Source organism: Sesamum indicum, linkage group LG10 (genome assembly GCF_026168435.1).
Source record: "Sesamum indicum cultivar Baizhima isolate 11 linkage group LG10, ASM2616843v1, whole genome shotgun sequence".
Classification (NCBI taxonomy): Eukaryota; Viridiplantae; Streptophyta; class Magnoliopsida; order Lamiales; family Pedaliaceae; genus Sesamum; species Sesamum indicum.
Genome location: NC_142666.1, coordinates 7,045,926 through 7,066,205, shown reverse-complemented (window position 1 = coordinate 7,066,205; position 20,280 = coordinate 7,045,926). Strand labels below are relative to the sequence as shown.

Below are 20,280 nucleotides of genomic sequence, written 5' to 3'. Positions count from 1 at the left end.
TTTATACTTGGCCAATTGTGTATCAACCCCCATTATTTGACAAGAAAGGGGGTTGGTGATAAAATGGTAACAAAGAGGGTTGGCGACAAAATGACAACAAAGAGGATTGGTGACAAAATTTGAAAGGACGGAGGTTTGGTGACAAATATATAATTTTTGTAATTACATCTATTGTAAGAAAATTAGGTGAATAAAGTGAATAATTAATTGAACTATTTTTAATATAATAATTGTAACGCAAAATTGTCATTCTCATTAAATTATAAGCAAACGAGGTGTGTAAAATGAATAATTAATTGGATTTTTATTTATATATAGGATTTCTGGTCAAAATTGTCAAGACTTACTACTTCATTATTCTAGATCTTTTTAGTAATAATATTTTCAAAAATTACTTGGACAATTTTAATTGGAAAGATTTTAAAATCATTCTACTCTAATTTTATTGGATAGTAATAATATGTTTTCATTTTCTTATATAAAATTATTTTTAAAAAAATTAAATTCAAACACATCTATTCAATTATAATCAAATTTCGAAAAGTATAAATGAGTAAAAGGTTTCTAACTAGTCTGATGTATGAGCAGGGAAAAAGAACTTGAATTTGAATTTTTGATAAATACAAAATACTGGAAAAGAAATTATGGTAAATTTTTTTTTATCCAGCTAAATATATTTAATATTAATTTTAGTTCAATAATTATACCTACTTTTTTTTAAATCTTGCAGCATACAAGATTAATGACGTCAGTAAAGTGATGAATTACCATGAACAACATACATGTAATATTTAAAATGATGTAAAGAAAAATACCTACAACTAACATCATGCAAGTATATAAAAAAATTGTCTTCAAATTCATGCAGCCCTATAAAAATAAAAAAAATTGTTCACTTTCTCAATGTTTCAACCCAAGCACGCTTGTCCTCATCACTCATCAGAAGAAACATTTGACGCCTCACCTTCAGCACAAACTGATCTTGCGCTGCAAAGAATAAATCGCGCGGTAGTCCCTCCATTTTAGACAGCGCAGCCATGCAGTCTTCAATATTATCATTGAAAATATTTGCCAGCTTCCAAGTTTTGGCTTCACTGCAAGCGGTTATGGCATCAATGCATTTATCAATTCGCTTCAACCGATCACTTTGCCCCCCTTTTCGTGTTGTTGTTGGAATTTTCTCGGGCCCGGATGAGAGTGGATTACTAGTATCCATTGTAGGATAGCTTACATCAACTTCATCATTATCATTGTTGGAGACAGGAGGGCATGGCAAAGGAATGGGCATTACTGCCGGTGGCCACAGAAGATGAGAACATCTCAGTACATAAATCGAAATGAGGAAGACCCTTCTTTTTCAAGCCAGACTCTCTCGGATTAACCTGCATAATCAATCACACTTAATTGATGTATGTCAAGAAATGATAAATATATGTATCAAAATAACATGAGAAATGTAATACAATTACTGCGATCCATTCAGCCCAACGATCCTCAGAGGCAGTCACGGTGCACGTTGTGGGTCCCAACCAAAACCAGTCCGTTTGTACACCAAACCGGAAAACTTACGCCAAAGCATTCGAAGCCTGTTAGCCTTACCTTTAAGCTGCGCAACTGTGTATTGTGTTTTATTACGTTGGGACAATTCAATCCCGATCTCACGCCAAATTTGCTCACTAAATGTTGATGAGATAAGGTGTCCTTTCTTGTAATGCTCATACATTAATTCAATGAGCAGAGACACCTGTGGCATATCCCACCAAGCATCGTCAGCCTGTGACTTTGGCTCCGAAGACGTATTACATGCCTCCTTCCCCTTTCGACTCATCTACCATGTTAAAGTCACAACGTATGTTAAAATATCTAAAGTATTAATCATAACTCATAACTTCAGATTTGTAAGTATAAACAATATCTGAGAACTATTTGTAATTTACTCTAATTATTCATTATTATAAATATTTGTAATTATTTTATTTATTATTGGTAGTAAGCACATGATCTAATTATTATTGTTATTATTTCATTAGCATATAACATATGTATCTTTAATTTTGTTTATCCTTAATGAGTTAATTTTGATGTTTACTATTTGTTGAGACGAGAATGATTCTATAAAACTGTGGAATTGTTATTCAAACACATCAAGTTAAGAGACAACATGATAATTGTGATATTAGGTTCAGATACCATTTTTTTTAGAATAATTACACTGTTGTTTTTAAACATTCAATCTAATTCACATATACTTCATGTATATTGAGAATATATATTACGCCTAGTCTGGCGCGACAATTACATGATTGATTATCAAATAATTGATTATGAAAGAGCTGATTCAGAACAATTGATTTTAGCAAAAGTGATGAAGGTGTTTGGATTCAAATTTTATAATTGATTATAAAACTGTAAATTGTAAGCTAAATTCCAAAACTAACATCCTTCTTATGTCAAGAATTCCACCAAGTATTGAATTAAAATATAAAGTTAGTGAAGTATTAAAAATCAATGAAGTCAATGATTTTCATGAAAATAAAATTATAGTTAAGATGAGCTTCATTAAGTGATGAGCAAGTCAAAAATGTCTATTTCAGAGAACAATAAACTGTTATCTAAATGTGATTTTGGTATAACTTAATTCAAAAAATAATCACGAGAAAAGGAGCGAAATGGTATAACAAATTGCATTTATTTACCAAAAAAAAAAAAAAATACAAGTCTGCTTAATCGCAGGGCTAAACAAGCACTAATATGCTACATCAAGTCTGGGCTTCAGCTTCTTCACTACTTGCAGTGAAGAAGAATTCCTATCAGCTTCTTCACTACTTCAGATTCATATTTGTGTTTCCTACACTGAAGAAAACAAGAGAAACAAACGGATCTCGGTACAGAGCTCACCTTAGTTCGAGTGCCGCGCTTTCTCTTCCGGCAAGTGACTTCGTTGTTCGAACCACACGACTCGACGGTCGTAAAAAAAGAAAAAGATGGATCGGTGGGTGAGTTTCAGGGGAAGAGGAAGGAGGAGGAGAGCTGGTTTTGTTTGAGAATTCCATTGAAAGGAATGGTTGAGAGAGAAAAGCAATTTTAATTGATGGGAAAGAAGCAAATAGTGGCTGACAAGAAAAGACAACTATGACAAGCCTATTTGACCTATTAAATTTGAAATTGAGAATTGAATTGGGAATGCATTCTCACTAAAAATGGCACAAAACAAACAAGTTCCCACCTTATCAAACAGTGGAAAGTGGAAAAAATCTCATTGAAAACACAACCAAACGGAGGATCATCCCTATACAAATTCCCTATACTTTTCCTTATTGGATAATCCTGTGGAGGATCATTAGAATCTGTACTTCCCTCCGACGGTGGTAGTGCTGGAGTGATTTTTATTGGTTTGAACGTTGACTAAGTTCACCATCTCAAGTTGGGAAAAGGATTCAACCAATTCTTTTAGATCTGATAGATTTGCCCTCGTTATCTATATTATTTTATAGATTTGATGGCTTCAATAATCAGGTCGTCTCTTATCTTTGGCTTTGGAATCTCTATTCCTTTCCCTTATGATGTAGAAGAGGTACTGATCCAATGGCATCCTTGACCCGTTCTTGTTTGGATTTGGGTGTCTCAGGGCCCTCTCTTTGGTTTCTCTTCAAGCGATGGGACTAGATCTGCTAAAAATCAAACCTTTTTGGGGTTGAAATGATATTTTCAAAAGATACCTATTATCAAAGTGTTAGAACAGAAACTAAGGTACTATAATTGCAACTTTCGTAACCTACGGTATCAATCCTGCAAAATCTTAAAAAATGTGGTACTAAATCTAAATATTTTAAAAAGTATAGTACCTGAATTGTAAAATGGCCTATACTACGGTATCCCTTTTGCATTTCACCCTAAGAAGATTAGGCCAAACAATACTTTTTATCCTTGTAATAAATCTGGTCAACCCTGGTGAAGTCGCCTCTTGAAATTTCCAAACTTGAAGCACGCGCCCCGCGGTTTTCCTTTTGTTTTCTCTCTCTCATTCAGTGGCACTCAAAATATTCAACTCTCGTGCTAAAACTTTCGAAGCGATGTTGCACGGAGGATTGTCAATCTTGGACGGAACTCTGCTGAGAGAGGCGGATCTATCTGCGCCTCCTTGGCAGCAGGTAGGAGTGATCGCCTGCGCGGAAGTGCTTCAGCTGGCTGAAAACAGGGCCTCGCTCTCCCTCCATGGCGTCGTACTACCGGAAACTCTCAAGTCAGCCGCTCTCCTACGGCTTGGTTTTTCCGATGCCGCTGCATTCCGTACGAAGGAGCTTGATTGCTCCGATGCCTCGTTAACTTTTCGAAATTACGTCTTGGCCATCGCCGATGAACTGAGAGGTGAGGTTTGTGTGTTAAATTCAACTCTTGACTCGTTAGATGCGTAGAAGTAAGCAATTCAGTTTTCTTACAAGTAGTAGTTGAAATTTTCGGAGAGATAATTCAAAGGAATGTGAAGTGAGATCGTCCTTAATTGTTCTTTTAATTGCAGTAACCCATATACACATAACTAGTTGCTGTGGTTTTCCTTCTGTTTTGTTCTTCTTCTCCTTTTTCTTTAGGTTGTACCTTTTTTGTGTTTTCAGTCAGTCAGTGGATGGTCGACATGGTTCGAGTTTGGCTACCAATTCTTTAGAAGTAATAGAGCATCATAACGAAAATGGGTGGTTGATCATTTTTACATCATACATCACTTTCTGTATCTTTATCACTTCGAAAGGAAGAATTTCGTGTCCATCTCAATTTTTCGGTTTGAAAGCTATTGCCTACTGGCCAACTCCAGGTTGAAAAGATGCAATAAGCAATATCAGGAATGGTAAATAAATGGATTAGCCAATCTACACATAAGCTAGCGTCAATTTGAATTCATTATGTAATTTTGAAACGGGTTCATATGATTGTAAGTTTGTTTATTCATATGTTTAACTGTTTCACCAGTCACTTCAATTGATCACTTGTAATCCATGATTTGTCCCGTCCATCCCGATTTAACCTTAAGCTGGGAACTGCATTCGCCATGCCATCTAACAATTATCCATATCCCAACTATTTTGTCCATACTTGTAGTCCTGATATGACCATCTTTATGTTGTTTGCTTAATCTTTGCTGCTAGACCAATCACTATTATTCACAATGCAAGCGGGGAGTATAGAAATATTGTGGACAATGAAGTCTTAAGTAAAATGTTGGGTGTTTCTGCTTTTTCATTGGGAATGCTTGACTGTAATTTATTTATATTTGTAACCAAATCTATTAATCAACCAACACATATGGTGTTAGGTTGGAAGCCCAAGGTTTCATTTAACCTTTGTTTATTTCTGTTAAAAGGAAATCTTGAAGTTGGTACTAGCAGTCAATTTGTTTCTTGGATCAATTATTACTTTTGATGAATTTATCATAAGTTGGATCACTTAAGGTATTCTCTCTCAAGTAAAATATCTTGATAACCTTCCATTTAGGTTTTATGAGCTTCATGTTTTTTTATTTTAAATTCAGATGATCCTATTGCTGTGGCAATTTTGGATGGAAGAACTCTTCAAATGTTTTTGGAAGATGAAGATGATTTTGCGATGTTAGCTGAGAATCTATTCACTGATTTAGACACAGAAGATAGAGGAAAGATTAGTAAGGATGAGATACAGAGTGCTCTCATACATATGGGCATTGAACTGGGGATTCCTCCTGTGTCAGGTATGCTCTCTCTCTCTCTCTCTCTATAACTCTAAGCTTTTAGTATTTATATATACACACAAGACACAGGAACATCTTAAAGATCTGAAACTGCATACAAGATATGTTTGCACCTAAGGAATTCTGCTGCTTTTTTCTCAATCTGAATGTGTAAAAGCATGGATGTATCTAACAATGGTAAAATAAACATTATTTAACATTTGTTAAAAGTCTTTTCGCCAAAATTTATCACTTAGCTTGATCGGATTGGTGGCTGTGAATTAGACTTTTAAGTACATCATATCAACATGGTAAGTAGTAATCTTTTCTGAACTCTTCTCAAATGGCCATTACAAATAGTGCAGCTCATACTGTACTCCTGATACCTCATTCCCTTTGCTGAGAATATTGCGACTGCTACCCATATGGTTCATGCCATGTAAATTGTAATTAGATCTCTTCATCTATGTTATATTGTATAAGCAATTAATTATTACCTTTTCTAGAACTTACATGCTCCTATCATTATTTAGTAGTTTACTCTCATTTATCCCTTGACAAACCTCGCAAAGTTCTTCAAATAAATGAGTAAACATATGTATTAATTTATCTCATAAACATCAGTGACTTCTTCCTGCTATTTAGTCTCATTGAGTAGGGTCTCATTTAAACCCTCGTAGTGAGCATTTCTGATGTAATAAAATCCTCTAGAGTAATATTTTCTCATGTCACACCTGAGTTGTTGACTTTTAGCTGCAACAATGACCATTTTGGTTGTCGAACAGAATTTCCTCAATTAAATGATATATTAAAAAGTCATGGGGCAGAAGGAAAAGAAGAACTTGGACAGGCACAATTTGCGGAGCTGTTGCAACCTGTGCTACAAGAACTGGCCGATAGTCTTGCTAAGAAGCCTGTTGTTGTTGTTGTACAGCACATCAAGATCGTCAATGGTTCTAAGCTGAGAAAGGTAGCTTATCTTTGCTGATCATTTGCTTAAGTTCAGGGACATTAAATACTCTTTTATAGGACTGTTTTTGGGTTGCTATGGAGGTGGTATATATTTCTAGTCATTATCCTTCAAAATTATTTCATGATGCAAATATCCCATAAAATTTGGGCAATTTATATGGAAGGGAATATTAGCATGACTAACTACATCTTACTGGAAGCAAATATAAGCTTCAAGTCGGTTACTAGTCAATATGTCCAATATAAATGACTTATTCTCTATTTGTATCCCCAGAATTTCTATATTATTGACTCACTTCTTCTCAAATCATTGCTCCTATTTTTCTTTGGAACCTTCTAAATAAGGCTGCATTTGTTTGAAATAGAAGTTTTTGTTTCCAAAGGTAACCTCTCATTAAAAGAACAATTTAATATTACTAACTCTTTAACCACTACATTTAAGGATAATCTAATTTTCATTTTCATTTATAACTTGGTACCCTGACAAATTGGGGCTCTAATTTTGGGATGGGTGGAGTATATTATAAACAGATAATCTGCTTTGCTATTGCAAAGTCTCAAATGCGTAACTGAAACTACGTATAGTTCTTCACTTGGATGCAATTCTCTCTTCTATATATACAATAAAGAAAACGAGACTTTTCCAAAATACCAAGTTCTCAGACCTGCAAAATAAATCAGTCTTTCGTCTTTGTTGTATATGCACTCCGTAATATATCAAAAGGGTGCTTTCATATAGGCTTATGTTTTTCACTATAGTTCATATGGGACACTGTTGGTTAATTATAGAACCAGAATTATTTGCTTCAGATGTTATTGTCCTGACTCCTAATTAGATTAACTACAATTATTTGGTCAGTTTAGCAGTTAATCTACTTCGTCAGTATATATGTTTGGTTTTGCTTTTTGGAACTCAAGACCAGATGTTCCAAGTCTGGAATGCTGAAGACAATCAATTCTGGTGGTTGATGGTCTTACTGGGAAATTTCATACAATAGTCTCAATATCTTCTTCGCAACAATTCTGCAGCTTGTGGCCGATGAGAGGCAACTAGACGACATTGTTAAGAAGATAATGCAAGAAAAGTATGAAAGCAAGAGCGAATGGTCAAGCACCATGAAAGTCAGGCATTTCCTTGAGAAACATGGGGATGATTTCGGCTTACCACCACCGGAACTGGATGAAATGGTGGTTCTCTTTGATGACATATTTAGTGAGGTGGAGAGCCAAAATGATGCTGCTGAATCAGAAAAAGATGGATTCATGGTGCTGCTCAAGAAGATCCTTGAGAATTTTGCTGAGAAGCTTGAAGCAAATCCAATTCTTTATGATCTTCATTCTTCACACTGAAAGAGGTTTGATTATACTTGTACTACAGTTGTGGTCAATGCATGCTCTCATCTATTTTTGCTCCTTTTTTCCTCCCATATTAAGTACAATATGATACATTATCCTCCAGGCCTTGTAACAGAACAAATATATCCTCATATATTAATGCTACATGCATATAGTTTCAGATTAACTACCTCCTCACCATGTTTTCTGTTTGATTTTGCTTACATCTTTAGGATTCCATTTCTTAGAATAAGAATGACCATTCACGTCCACAAAAGGGTTTATAGCATTTTATCCCCCAGTAAAAATGTTAACGGGCAAAAAGCCCCTCCTATACTAAAAAAGGGGCAATTCTTTCCTCAAGTTCTTATAACAAGTGTTAACTATCTTCCTCAATATAGTTATATTTCATGTGATGACAAAATTGTCTTTGTATATTTATCACTCGTTTTACTGTTTGATATTTGCACTAAAGTCATTTTTACTTTCAAATTTAGCAATTGTACTTTCAAGGGCCAAAACAAACATTACACAAAACAAAAATCAAGTAACAATTGCATTATGGCCGAGTGACATGCATAGGGGGTAAATTACCTTTTTTGTTTTTTTTTTTTTTTAAATGTCAGGGGTTGAGTTATCCTTTTCTTTTTTCTTGTTTTCTTATTAGTTTGAAAGGCATCTTGCCAATTAAAGTTTTCACAGTAGAGGGCGATTGCATTTAACCTGTAAAAAAAAATCTACCAAAATGTAGTGACAAAATATATTTGATGAATTGAATGAGTGATTATAGGCTCATGGACCAAGCTAGTCCAAATATTACAAGTCCAATAAAGTTGCTGCAAAACTAATTGGTTCATGGACTATTATCATTGATAAAAATAAAATAAATAGGACAAAAGTTGTTAGGCCAAAATAGAAATGAAGACACTTGTCCAAAGACCTTTTATTAGATTTTGTGTTTAATATTATGGAGAGCAATGAAAAGAGGGGAGAACAAATTTGCAAAAAGGTTTCTTCTTCTTCCTCAATTTTTTGGAGCTCCATCACTGTTAAAATAGGGATAACCTTTTTTTCTAATTTTTATCATATCATTTGCTTCTTTCATTTCGATTTCATCCTCCACCATGCAACCTCATGCTCCACACCCTCATTCAGATTTTCGCTCCCTCCTTGCTGCCGGCGCATCCCTCGAGGCCCTCACGGCGGCTCTGCACGACAACCATTCCAGCATTCATCTTTGCTTCAATAAAGACTGCCATCAACAACCTGCATCACCAAATCTCTCTTGCCTTTCCTTCAACGGACAGCCCACCCTCCTCGTCAGTCCCTCTTCCTCCCTCACCGCCTATTACTCCATTAGCAGTTTCTATTCCCAAGCCACTGCAACAGCAGCAACACACCAACAACCCTCACTTTCTTTCCCTTCGCATCACGCCATACTTGCCTCTCCTCCACAATGCCCCACGAGCTCCTCCTCTATTCGTCGCCCCCAAATAGTTCAATACGCCGCCACCACAACACCTAAGGCATCAGATAGCACAGTTCCTCTTGGGAGCAATTGTTCGTTTTCACGAAGGCCCAAGTATCGTCTTCAATCGGGGACGGGCATTCGTCAGCCGTTCTCTAAGGGAGCATTGCCATCTCCTCCGCTCCCAATACTCCACCGATGACTCACGCTGCTCCTTCGTCTTTGATTCTAGAAGAATCTTGGTCCGTCGATTTCAGAGCGAGCGCCAGCAGTTGGACATGAAAGGGGATACTGAAATAGCCTTTTTCGCTGTAGCTTCCATGTCGACTTACTCAGCTATTATCTTAAACGCCATACTCCCTGTCTCTGCAACAATTTTTGCGTTTCTCTCATCTATTCCAAAATTCTATGGCGACCCCTCTATGATTGCAGCTCGTCGTCCTCCAACTGTTATGCCTATTCCTCTACGCCGCCCGCATAGACGCTGCCTTCGCCCCTTCTTCGCTCCGACACCTCACCCACAACACTCCTTGACTCACATTCTTCGTCACTCGCTTCACCACCATTCTCGCCTCCTTTGGATTTTAGAAACACACTACCGCCGCCGCCTCAGCCAACCTCTTCGGCATCATTGTATCTGGTCTGCCGCCTACCCGTTTGTGCACCGCGTGTCAAATACTACGCCGTCCCCCGCTTGAGCCAGACGCGCACTTCCCCGGCCCAACGTTTCTCCATTGTTTTTTGTCTTCCTTGGTCCGCCGGGGACCACTCGCCTCATCCTCTACCGTTTTTTCTTGTTCTCGCATGCTGTCTGTGTCGCATTTGCAGTTGGAAATGCGACTTTGAAAGGGACCGTTCGATCAAGAGTTTAAATGAGAACCGTGCGATTGAGGGCGGGATTAAATTGGGGGAAAATTGGAATGCTCTCGCGTGATACGCTGTTGTTTGGAGACTGATTAGGGCACCATTGCAATTGGGAAATTTTTGTATGAGGATTATGATCGTGAGCGAACCAGTAGCTGCCACATGGACGGCTAGGAGCACGCCAGCTTGGGGAAGAAAGTTAGCTGTTGTCTTTTGTGTTCTTGTGAAGAAGACGAGCACCAATGAGGGAGGAGCAAGGACAAGCTACATTTTTCTTTTATGCAATTTCTTAATTGTAATTCCAGCTTTTTAGTTAAGGATTTTTGTCCCCATTCTATGTAAAGGCAATGGCTGTGAGATAAGGAACATATCAATGAAATATGAGTCTTTTTCTTCCTCCTCTTGCTCTGTTTCTTCTATATTTTTTAGCCTCTTCTGGTTAATTTATTAATTTGCTGCAAATTCGATCTCAAACCATTACATTTGGCCTCAGAGCCAGTCAATCCTCAGACCTAACATCATATAAAGTCACACAAAAATGGCAGATGAACTCGTTTAAAGGAAATAGAAGAAGCCCAAAAGAAACCGGACATACTTTTCATGCATGAAAGGGCAAAAAGGCAAGCCAGTGAAGATGAAATACATAGCAGATTGGACCAGGTTATGGAAGTGCAAGAAGGATTACAAGCTTCTGTATTAAATGTGGAGCATAGCCTATTTATAGTCCAGCAGCAACTGCAGAGTGTAGTGGAGCAATTGCAGCACTATAATAGGAACAAGTCTATTCTAGGGGAAGGGTTGACAGCATCCGTTGAAAAGGGATCCGCATCTTAAGCTACAGTGCACAACTCATTCAGACAAGAAGTTAGTCATGTTCCCAGGCAAGAAACACAGACTCAAACCAATTCAGGAAATTACAGTGCACTAAACAGGTTGGAGTTTTCTTACTTTGATGGGGAAAATGCAAGGAGCTGGGTTCAGAGGTGCACTAGATACTTCCAGCTGATTCCTATCCTTGAAAACCAGAAGGTGGCTATGGCTTCTATCTATATGGAGGGCAAGGCAAAACTTTGGTACTAGGGATATGTTGAGAGGAAAGAGTTTCACACATGGGATGAGCTAGTGGTGAGTGTGCTTGAAAGGTTTGAAGATTTGGACAATGAAAGTGTAATGAAAGAGTTCAATAGACTCCACCATCAAACCACTGTCAATGCCTACTTGAAAAGGTTTGAGGAACTCAAGGACTAAATGCTCATTTTTAACAAGAACCTGGAAGAGGATTTCTTTATGATGAAGTTCATTAGTGGGTTGAAAGAAGAGGTAAAATCATTTGTATCTATCTATGGTCCTACTTCCTTAAATCAAGCAGTGATCCTGACTAGAAAACTAGAGTACACTGTAAATCACCAAACTCACAAAACTCCAGCACCTAAACCCATTTTCAAGGCCTCAAGCCAGAAATCCACCCCCTAAGAACTACAACCAGCATAAGAGGTTCTTAACAGAGGCTGAGGTCAAGGTAAAAAGGGAAAAGAACCTATGCAACCGTTGTGATGAACCATATGTTCCAGGTACAGGTGTAAGTATAGACAAGTGCACATGCTTTTATGTGATGAGGAAAACAAGGGGGATGACAATGAGGAACAAGAAGAACATCCAAGAGAAGAAGAGGACGTATAGGAGGAAGTGGCAGTGTCATTACATGCCATGAAAGGAAGCACCAACTACAAGACTCTGAAAGTTTGTGCAAAAGTAAAAGATAAGGACATCCTCATTTTGATAGATTGTGGAAGCACACACTGCTTCCTGGATGAGAAGATTGCCAAGGTTCTCGATTGCAAGTTAGAGAACACTATGCCCATGACAATAAAAGTTGCTGATGGAAGTCAGCTTATTAGTAGTCTGATGTGTTCTGGTTTCAAAAGGGAGATGCAGGACTTGTTTTTACTCATCCTGTTAGATTATTCAAACTAGGGGGTATGACTTGGTGCTGGGGTGTGATTGGCTCAGCGCATATAATCTCATTAAGTTAGACTTTCATAAGTTGAGGGTCTCTATATCCTTACCCCCCCAAAAGCTGATTCTTGAAACCCTACCCCAGGAACTCTTAACCAAGACACTAACTGCCTACTCTTTAACACAACAGATGAGTAGGATGGCACAAGAAACTAGAGATGGTGTAATGATGAGCAAGAAAAGATTTAAACCCAAGGAGGAAGCCCTTGAGATACTGAAGCTACTGCAGCAGTAGAAGGAGTGTTTGAAGAACCTAAATCACTGCCACCTGAGAGAAGCATAGAACACTATATTGAGTTGATACCTGAAACCATTCCAAAGAAGCAACATCCTTATAGATATGCTTATGGACAAAAGACCGAGATTGAGAAGATTGTTAAAGAAATGCTCAGTAATAGGATCATCAGGCCCAGTCAAAGCTCTTTTGCCTCCCCAGTGCTATCGGTTAAAAAGAAAGATGGTGGATGGAGACTATGTGTGGACTACAGGTATCTCAACAAACTTACAATTAAACACAACTTCCCTATACCTGTGATTGATGAGTTGCTTGATGAGTTACATACCTCTAAGTATTTCACTAAGATTGACTTGAGGTCAGGATATTTTCAAATAAGGATGAAAAAGGAAGACATCTCTAAAACTAGTTTTATCATTCACAATGGCCACTATGAGTTCATGGTCATGCCCTTTGGACTATGTAATGCACCATCCACTTTTCAGGGTCTCATGAACACTATTTTTGAACCTTATCATAGAAAATTTGTCCTTGTGTTCTTTGATGACATTCTTATCTATAGCAAGACATGGGGAAAACATTTGAGCCACATCAAGGAAGTTCAAGAACTATTGAAGACAAATAAGCTCTATGCTAAGAGAAGAAAATGCTCCTTTGCTCAATTAAAAGTGGAATACTTATGCCACATTTTTTCACTAGAAGGTGTTGCAACAGACCCTTAGAAGATAGAGTGTATGGTTAATTGGCCTACTTCTACTAATGTCAAGGCACTTAGGGGATTTTTAGGTCTTAAAGGGTATTACAGGAAGTTCATTAAGGGTTGTAGAATTATCAGTAAACCCTTAACATCCTTACTGAATAAGGATGCTTTCAAGTGAAGTAAAGAAGCAGAAACAACCTTCAACTAGAAGTCATGACAACAAACCCAATGCTAGCCATGCCAGACTTCTCACAGCCATTTATAGTAGAGACTGATGCATATGGAAATGGAATTGGGGCAGTCCTTATGCAACAAGGTCAGCCCATTGCTTATCTCAACAAAGCTCAGCACCAAAACACCTTGGAATGTCAATCTATGAGAAGGAATTCCTAGCCCTACTGCTAGCTATCACCAAATGGAGGCATTATCTACAAGGTAGTCATTTTATCATTAAAACTGACCAAAAAGGCTTAAGCATATTTTGGACCAGAGGATTGATTCAGTATTGCAGCAAAAGGGGGTGACAAAATTGCTTGGGCTCAGCTATGAGGTTCAGTATAAGAAGGGAAAGGAGAATTGTGCTGCAGATGCCGTCTCTAGAATAAAGGAAGTCAACAATGAAGTTTGCTTGGAAGCCATCACCACTCATATTCCTACCTGGATGCAAGAGGTGCAAGGCAGCTATGAGGGAAATACATTATTTCAATCCATTCTCCAAGCTAAGGTGATGGATCCTTCTTCTGATTCTGATTACAATTATGAAGCTGCAGTATTAAGAAAAGGAAGCAGAATCTGTATTTGTAGCCATGGGGGAGTAATGAAGACGGTTATCAAATCATTACATGATGCTGCCTTAGGTGGTCACTGTAGCATTGATGGGACGTATCAAAGGGTTAAGTCCCTATTCTATTGGCCTACCATGAAGAGTGACATTGAGACATGGGTTAAGGAATATGAAATATGTCAAAGAGGCAAGCATGAACATCTACCTTATCTAGGTTTGCTGCAACCATTACCTATTCCAGAACAGGCATGGTCTTGCATTTCCATGGACTTCATTGAAGGGCTTCCAAACTCTAAGGTAAGGATTCTATCCTGGTGGTTGTTGATAGATTGACTAAGTACTCACACTTCCTAGCCATCAAACACCCCTATACAACCACTACAATTACGAAGCTTTTCTTTGATCACATCTACAAACTACATGGGCTTCCTATAAGCATAGTCACAGATAGGAATAGAGCATTCACAAGCAAGTTTTGGAAGGAGCTATTCACTTTATCAGGGGTCTCTTTAGACATGTCTTCAGCTTATCACCCCCAAAGTGATGGTCAAACTAACAGAGTGAATCAATGTTTGGAAAACTACCTAAGATGCATGTGTCATCAAAAGCCCAAGAAATGGGTTCAATGGCTAACTCTTGCTGAGTTTTGGTTTAACACCATTTTCCATACTAGCCTAAAGGCAATCCATTTCCAAGCATTATATGGTTATCCCCCTCAACAGTTGTCAATTGGTCCTTATCTACAAAGCCACCACATTGGAGTAGATGAGTTGATGCAAGAAAGAGTTAAAACATTACAGTTGCTGAAAGACAATCTCCATTTGGCTCAACAAAGGATGAACACTATACTGATAAGAAGAGAACAAAGACAGAGTTTGAGGTGGGGGATGAGGTCTTCTTGAAGCTCCAGCCTTACAGGCAAACTTCAGTGTCTCTCAAGAAGAAGCTCAAACTATCTGCTAAGTATTATGGTACCTACAGGGTGGTTGAATGGATTGGAAAGGTTTCTTAGAGACTGGAACTCCCCCCAAGTTTTAAGATACATCTAGTCTTTCACGTTTCTTTGTTAAAAAAGAAGATAGGAGCCAAGTACATTCCCTTGGTGAAGCTGCCAGAACTTGAGGATGAAGTGTTCAAAATTTACCCTGCAACAATCCTTGCAAGGCGTTTAATCCCTAGAAATAATGCTGGTGTTCCACAGGTGCTGATCCAGTGGTCTCATTCGTCCCCCAGATCAAGCCACCTGGGAGGATTATTATGATTTTGCTGCCAAGTTCCCCGATTTTGATCCTTGGGGATAAGGATCTCAAAAAGGGAGGAGCAATGTCGGGTTTGCAGCTAGAAATGAGACTTTGAAAGGGGACCGTTCGATCAAGAGTTTAAATGAGAATCGTGCGATTGAGGGCGCGATTAAATTGGGAGAAAATTGGAATGCCCTCGTGTGGTACGTTGCCAATTGGAGACTGATTTGGGCACCATTATAATTGGGGATTTTTGTCTGAGGATTATGATCGTGAGAGAACCAGCAGCTTCCATGTGGATGGTTGGGTGCACGCCTGCCTGTGGAAGAAAGTTAGTTGCTGTCTTTTGTGTCCTTGTGAAGAATACGGGCGCCAATGAGGGAGGAGCAAGGATAAGCTACAGTTTGCTTTTCTACAATTTCTTAATTGTACTTTCAGCTTTTTAGTTAAGGATTTTTGTCCCATTCTATGTAAAGGCAATGGCTGTGAGATAAAGAACATATCAATGAAATATGAGTCTTCTTCTTCCTCCTCTTGCTCTTTTTCTTCTATTTTTCCTATCCCCTCCTGGTTAATTTATTAATTTGCTGCTAATTCGATCTCAAACCATTACACTTTGCCCTCCAACGCTCCAGATCTGCTGCTGCCCGCCAGTTGATGAAGACGAGCAACCTGGGGAGCGTTTTCTGCAATGGCCTCTTGGATAATTTGTTGCAACTCCATGGGCCTTGAGGACAAGTGTTTTCTTGCTGGGCTGATGGAAGATAAGTTTATGGGCTCAATTCTTCCTACCTCGAGTTTGGAGGAGTCCATCACTGCATTCAGTCCTAGAGCTGATATGACTGGGTCAAAGAGTTCCAGTTATGGATTCAGCCTTGAGGACCAGGCTATTTTTGAAAGACCAGGCAATGATAGGGTTATGCGCCTAGCTAGCCCAAATGTTAGAAGTCCAACAAAGTTGCTGCAAAATTAATTGGTTTATGGATTATCATCATTGATAAAAATAAAAGAAATAGACAAAAGTTGTTAAGGCAAAATAAAGATGAAGACACTTGTTCAATGATTCTTCATTAGATTTTGTATATAATATTATGGAGAGTAATGAAAAGAGGGGAAAACTTTATTCTTCTTCCCCAATTTTCTAGAGCTCCATCCCTGTTCGAATTGGGATAACCCTTTTTCTAATTTTTAAGGGTATCGGATTAATACTTTATAAGAAGGAATTCTAAAGTTGATTGGATCTTGGAATTGATCTCTTACAATAAGTTTGGTTTTATCATAAAATTTCTTCAATGTAAATTTTGAAAGGCTTTGGTTACTTCACATAGATCTAGAAGAAATATAAGTTCGAGCTTATTATTTTTTTTTATAAATTAGCCGTTGTGGTATGTCATTTCTGTATACATATAATAAATAATATTTTTATATTTTAAAATATACTATAAATAATATTAAAATATATGATGCCTGCATATTTTAACACGAGTCCAAAAATCTTGAACCTTAGGAGTAGATTTGGGCTGTCTGAATGAAAGCTTTTGTAAGAAAAAACCTTCAAAACAAAAGGTTAGCACTCCGATATTTAAGTCAATATCCGATTCGAAAAATAACGATTCAGGCAACGAAAAGATATTAAAATAATTGGGTATAATGTTGAAGAAATAAGAGCAAAACAAGTATATGAGGGTGATAGTAGATTAGCAAGGTAGTAGTTGAGTTTCTACAACGTGAAGGCGTCTCTCTGCCGGGGTATGGACCTCCTATTCTAAGCAGAGAGTCCTCCATGTTGTGGGACTGATGCTGCTTCCTGTTCTTGAGGACAACGAGTAGAGTTAGTTGAGATAAAGTGTGATTAAATCCTCTTTTTTATGGATTATGTCATGAGGATTAGTTATCTGAGTGAGGAAGAGAGTCCAAGATGGAGGACTCCAGCTCTTTAGGAGTCTATCGGGCGCTAGAGTCCAGGTTTTTGTTGGGGAGGGCTTACAAGTTTACGTGGAGGGCTTGTGTGGGTGCCACGTATGCTTCAAGGGCTGATGTGTGCATGAGGGTTGGGCCGTTTGCAGGGTTCTAGGGCCAGGCGAGTTGGGCTGTGTGATTTGGGCCTTTTTATTCATCTTGGGCACACGTAGGTGGGGCGTCTAGACTTCCCACCTCGTCTTTCGGAAAGAAATCACATTTCAAGAAAAATAAGAAAGAAAGAAACAAAAAAACGGTAGCCGTTGTATCATATTTATCATAGATGTATAAAAATAAGATTTAACAATTGGTGCGATGGTGTCACTAACCATCGTTTGTGAGTGTAGAGGGTCTTTCTTTATATTAGTATAGATATAATGTTTTCTAGCTTATTTCGTTTTTGTATAATAAAATAGTTCATAATTATTTTTTTTGGAATACAATAATTTTATGGGATAATTACACTGTCCTTCCCTAAGATTTGGTGTAAATTACACGTAGATTCCTTATAGTTTGAAAAATCACACTAAGTTTCCTTGAAGTTTGTTTCAATCTATTAAATCGATACACCGGTTAGTAAATTTCGAAATTTAATGATATTGGCAAAAAAGTTAAATGAAAATTCATATTTACTCATGATTGATCCCTTCACGTATTAATACGTGTGAAGATGTTATTAGAACTCAAACATAGACCCACCAGCCTAGGAGGGAGTCAGCCCATCTAGATCACCAGGCTTAGCCTAAGGACAGGTCACCCTACATACGGAATTCTCACTTTCATCGTAATTTATTTTTCTATTTATCTATTCTTAAATCCAGGACTAACTTAAACATCAGAACGCTAACCTTTTGTTTTGTAGGTCCTCTTTCTCAAGAGCCTTATCTCAATTAGCCCAAATTCAACATCAAGATCCAAGAAATTTGGACCTATGCTAAATTTGTACGATCAATTGGCTGCATCTGTGGGAAACTTGAGCTAAAGGTGTGAGACATCATGGAGACCCCCGGTAATCCCGCTAACAAGCAGAAAACCATGGAGGTACCCAACAACAATCAGCTTCTACAGGTTGTTGCGGAGGCCTCCCTAACACCAGTAGGAGTGTCTATCGCAGCCTTCTCGGCTTTGATGCTGTCTCCCAGAATCATAGAGCCTTTGGTTGATCCTCCAAGGTGAAGCACCTCCTTCGATACCACAACAGGTGAACTTTCCCTAGATTTGTTGGGCGCAATCCAACAAGTGGTTGCAGTGGCCGTACGAGAATAGATGTTGATACTAGTCCCTACTCGTCCAGTCTTTGCGCTGGAACCAGGCACCCTTCAAGGAGGAACGGAAGAAACTCTCCTAGGAGAAAGGGTCGCCATGCAAGGGCTCCCTCCAGCAAATCCACCGGAGGATCCCCAACAGTAGCTGGCTCTTTTGAAGTGTCTTCAAAATGGTCTCCAAGACGTGCAACACCAAATAGTAGGAATTCCTGGAAAGAACTGTAGAGTATCCCCTTCACAGATATTGTGATGGCAGATGAGCTCCCTGCAAATTGTCGTACCCCCGCTATTGCTGAGTACGATAGGTCGACCGACCCCCAGTAACACCTTTCGCGTTTTGAGAATGCAGCCCTGCTACACAAGTATATGGACGGGGTCAAGTGTCGAGTGTACTTGACTACCTTTGCCAGAGCCATGCAGCAATGGTTTAACCAACTGCCCCCTAGAGCGATAGGGAGCTTCCAGGAGTTCAGGTCTCTATTCCTACTCCAGTTCACTAGTAGCTAGAGACTTCAGAAAATGGAACTCAGCCTCTTCGTTGTGCGAGAAAGGGATAACGATCCGTTGAGGGAGTACCTGCGAATATTCAATGCTGCAACCTTGAAGGTACCCTCAGCCACGCAAGAAGTAAAGACCAGCGCCTTCTCGCAAGGCCTCTTGGACAGGGACTTCTTCAAGTCCTTAGCCAAGAACCCCGTTTTAAAGTTCGATGCCCTCTTGGCTCACGCAGCCAAGTACATTAACATGGAAGACGCCCAGGCTGCCAAGAAGGAAAATCAAGGAGAAAAGAGAAAAGAAGCCAGCGAGGAGGCCCCCTTCAAGAAGCAGCGCACTAAATTTAGGGACAAGAAGACATCCTTCCATAGGATCCATGCCGTTTATACTCCTTTCACGGTGCCCATCACCCAAGCTCTTGGGTGGTCGAAGGAAAAGGCCTGCTAACCCACCCCCGGTCATGGAGAGAGCAACCTTAATGTCCCAAGTCCGATATGTTTTGTCAATTCCATAATGATTATGGCCATACTATTGAAGAATGTCGACATTTAAAGAATGAGGTAGAAAGGCTCATCCAAAAGGAGTACCTCCTAGGATACGTCTGCTGGGAAAAAGCCCGGGGAACATGGACCCTCTGTTAAGCAAGAAGCGAACAAAAGGAAAGAATTGAAGATATCCCTTTGGAAGCTTCACCCATCGAAGAGCGTAGAAATATTTTCAAAGAAAAACCTACTGCCAACGACCCACCCAGGAAGGGGGTCATGTGGATGATCGTAGGAGGGCCACATGGAGGTGACTCCTACCGTGCTAGGAAGACGCAAATTTGAGAAGCGCACAGCACAACCAAAAAGAAGTGTGGGATGTCAGTGCTATGGAGGATGCCCCCCTCATCCAGTTTAGGAGGGCCGAGCGTTCAGGTTCTAAAAGTCCCCACAACGATGCTCTGGTCATCATATTAGCCAATTACGAGGTGGAACGCATCTTCATAGATTGAGGGAGTTCTGCGAACATATTGTTTGGAGAAGCATACGACCAAATGCAGCTAGGAGACACCCCTCTAGAAGCAGTGACCACTGCCCTTTACGGATTTGAAGGGTAGGTAGTCCACCTAGAGATATGGTCTCAGTTCCTCTAACTTTAGGCATGGGTGTCACTCGAAGGACATGCTTGTTGAAATTCCTAGTGGTGGACACCCCTTCAGCCTATAATGTCATTTTAGGAAGGTCCACTCTCAATGCCTTCCATGCC

At 39.0% G+C, this 20,280-nt stretch overlaps 1 protein-coding gene across 1 annotated transcript; it reads left to right on the top strand.

The window, feature by feature from the left end:
- Positions 1-3,957: 3,957 nt before the first annotated feature.
- On the top strand, positions 3,958-8,192 carry LOC105172272 (calcium-binding EF hand family protein). Its single transcript, XM_011093649.3, has 4 exons — positions 3,958-4,368; positions 5,525-5,719; positions 6,484-6,668; positions 7,700-8,192. The coding sequence occupies exons 1-4, from the start codon at positions 4,074-4,076 to the stop codon at positions 8,018-8,020; spliced, it is 996 nt and encodes a 331-aa protein (XP_011091951.1). The 5' UTR covers positions 3,958-4,073; the 3' UTR covers positions 8,021-8,192.
- The last annotated feature ends 12,088 nt before the right edge of the window (positions 8,193-20,280 follow it).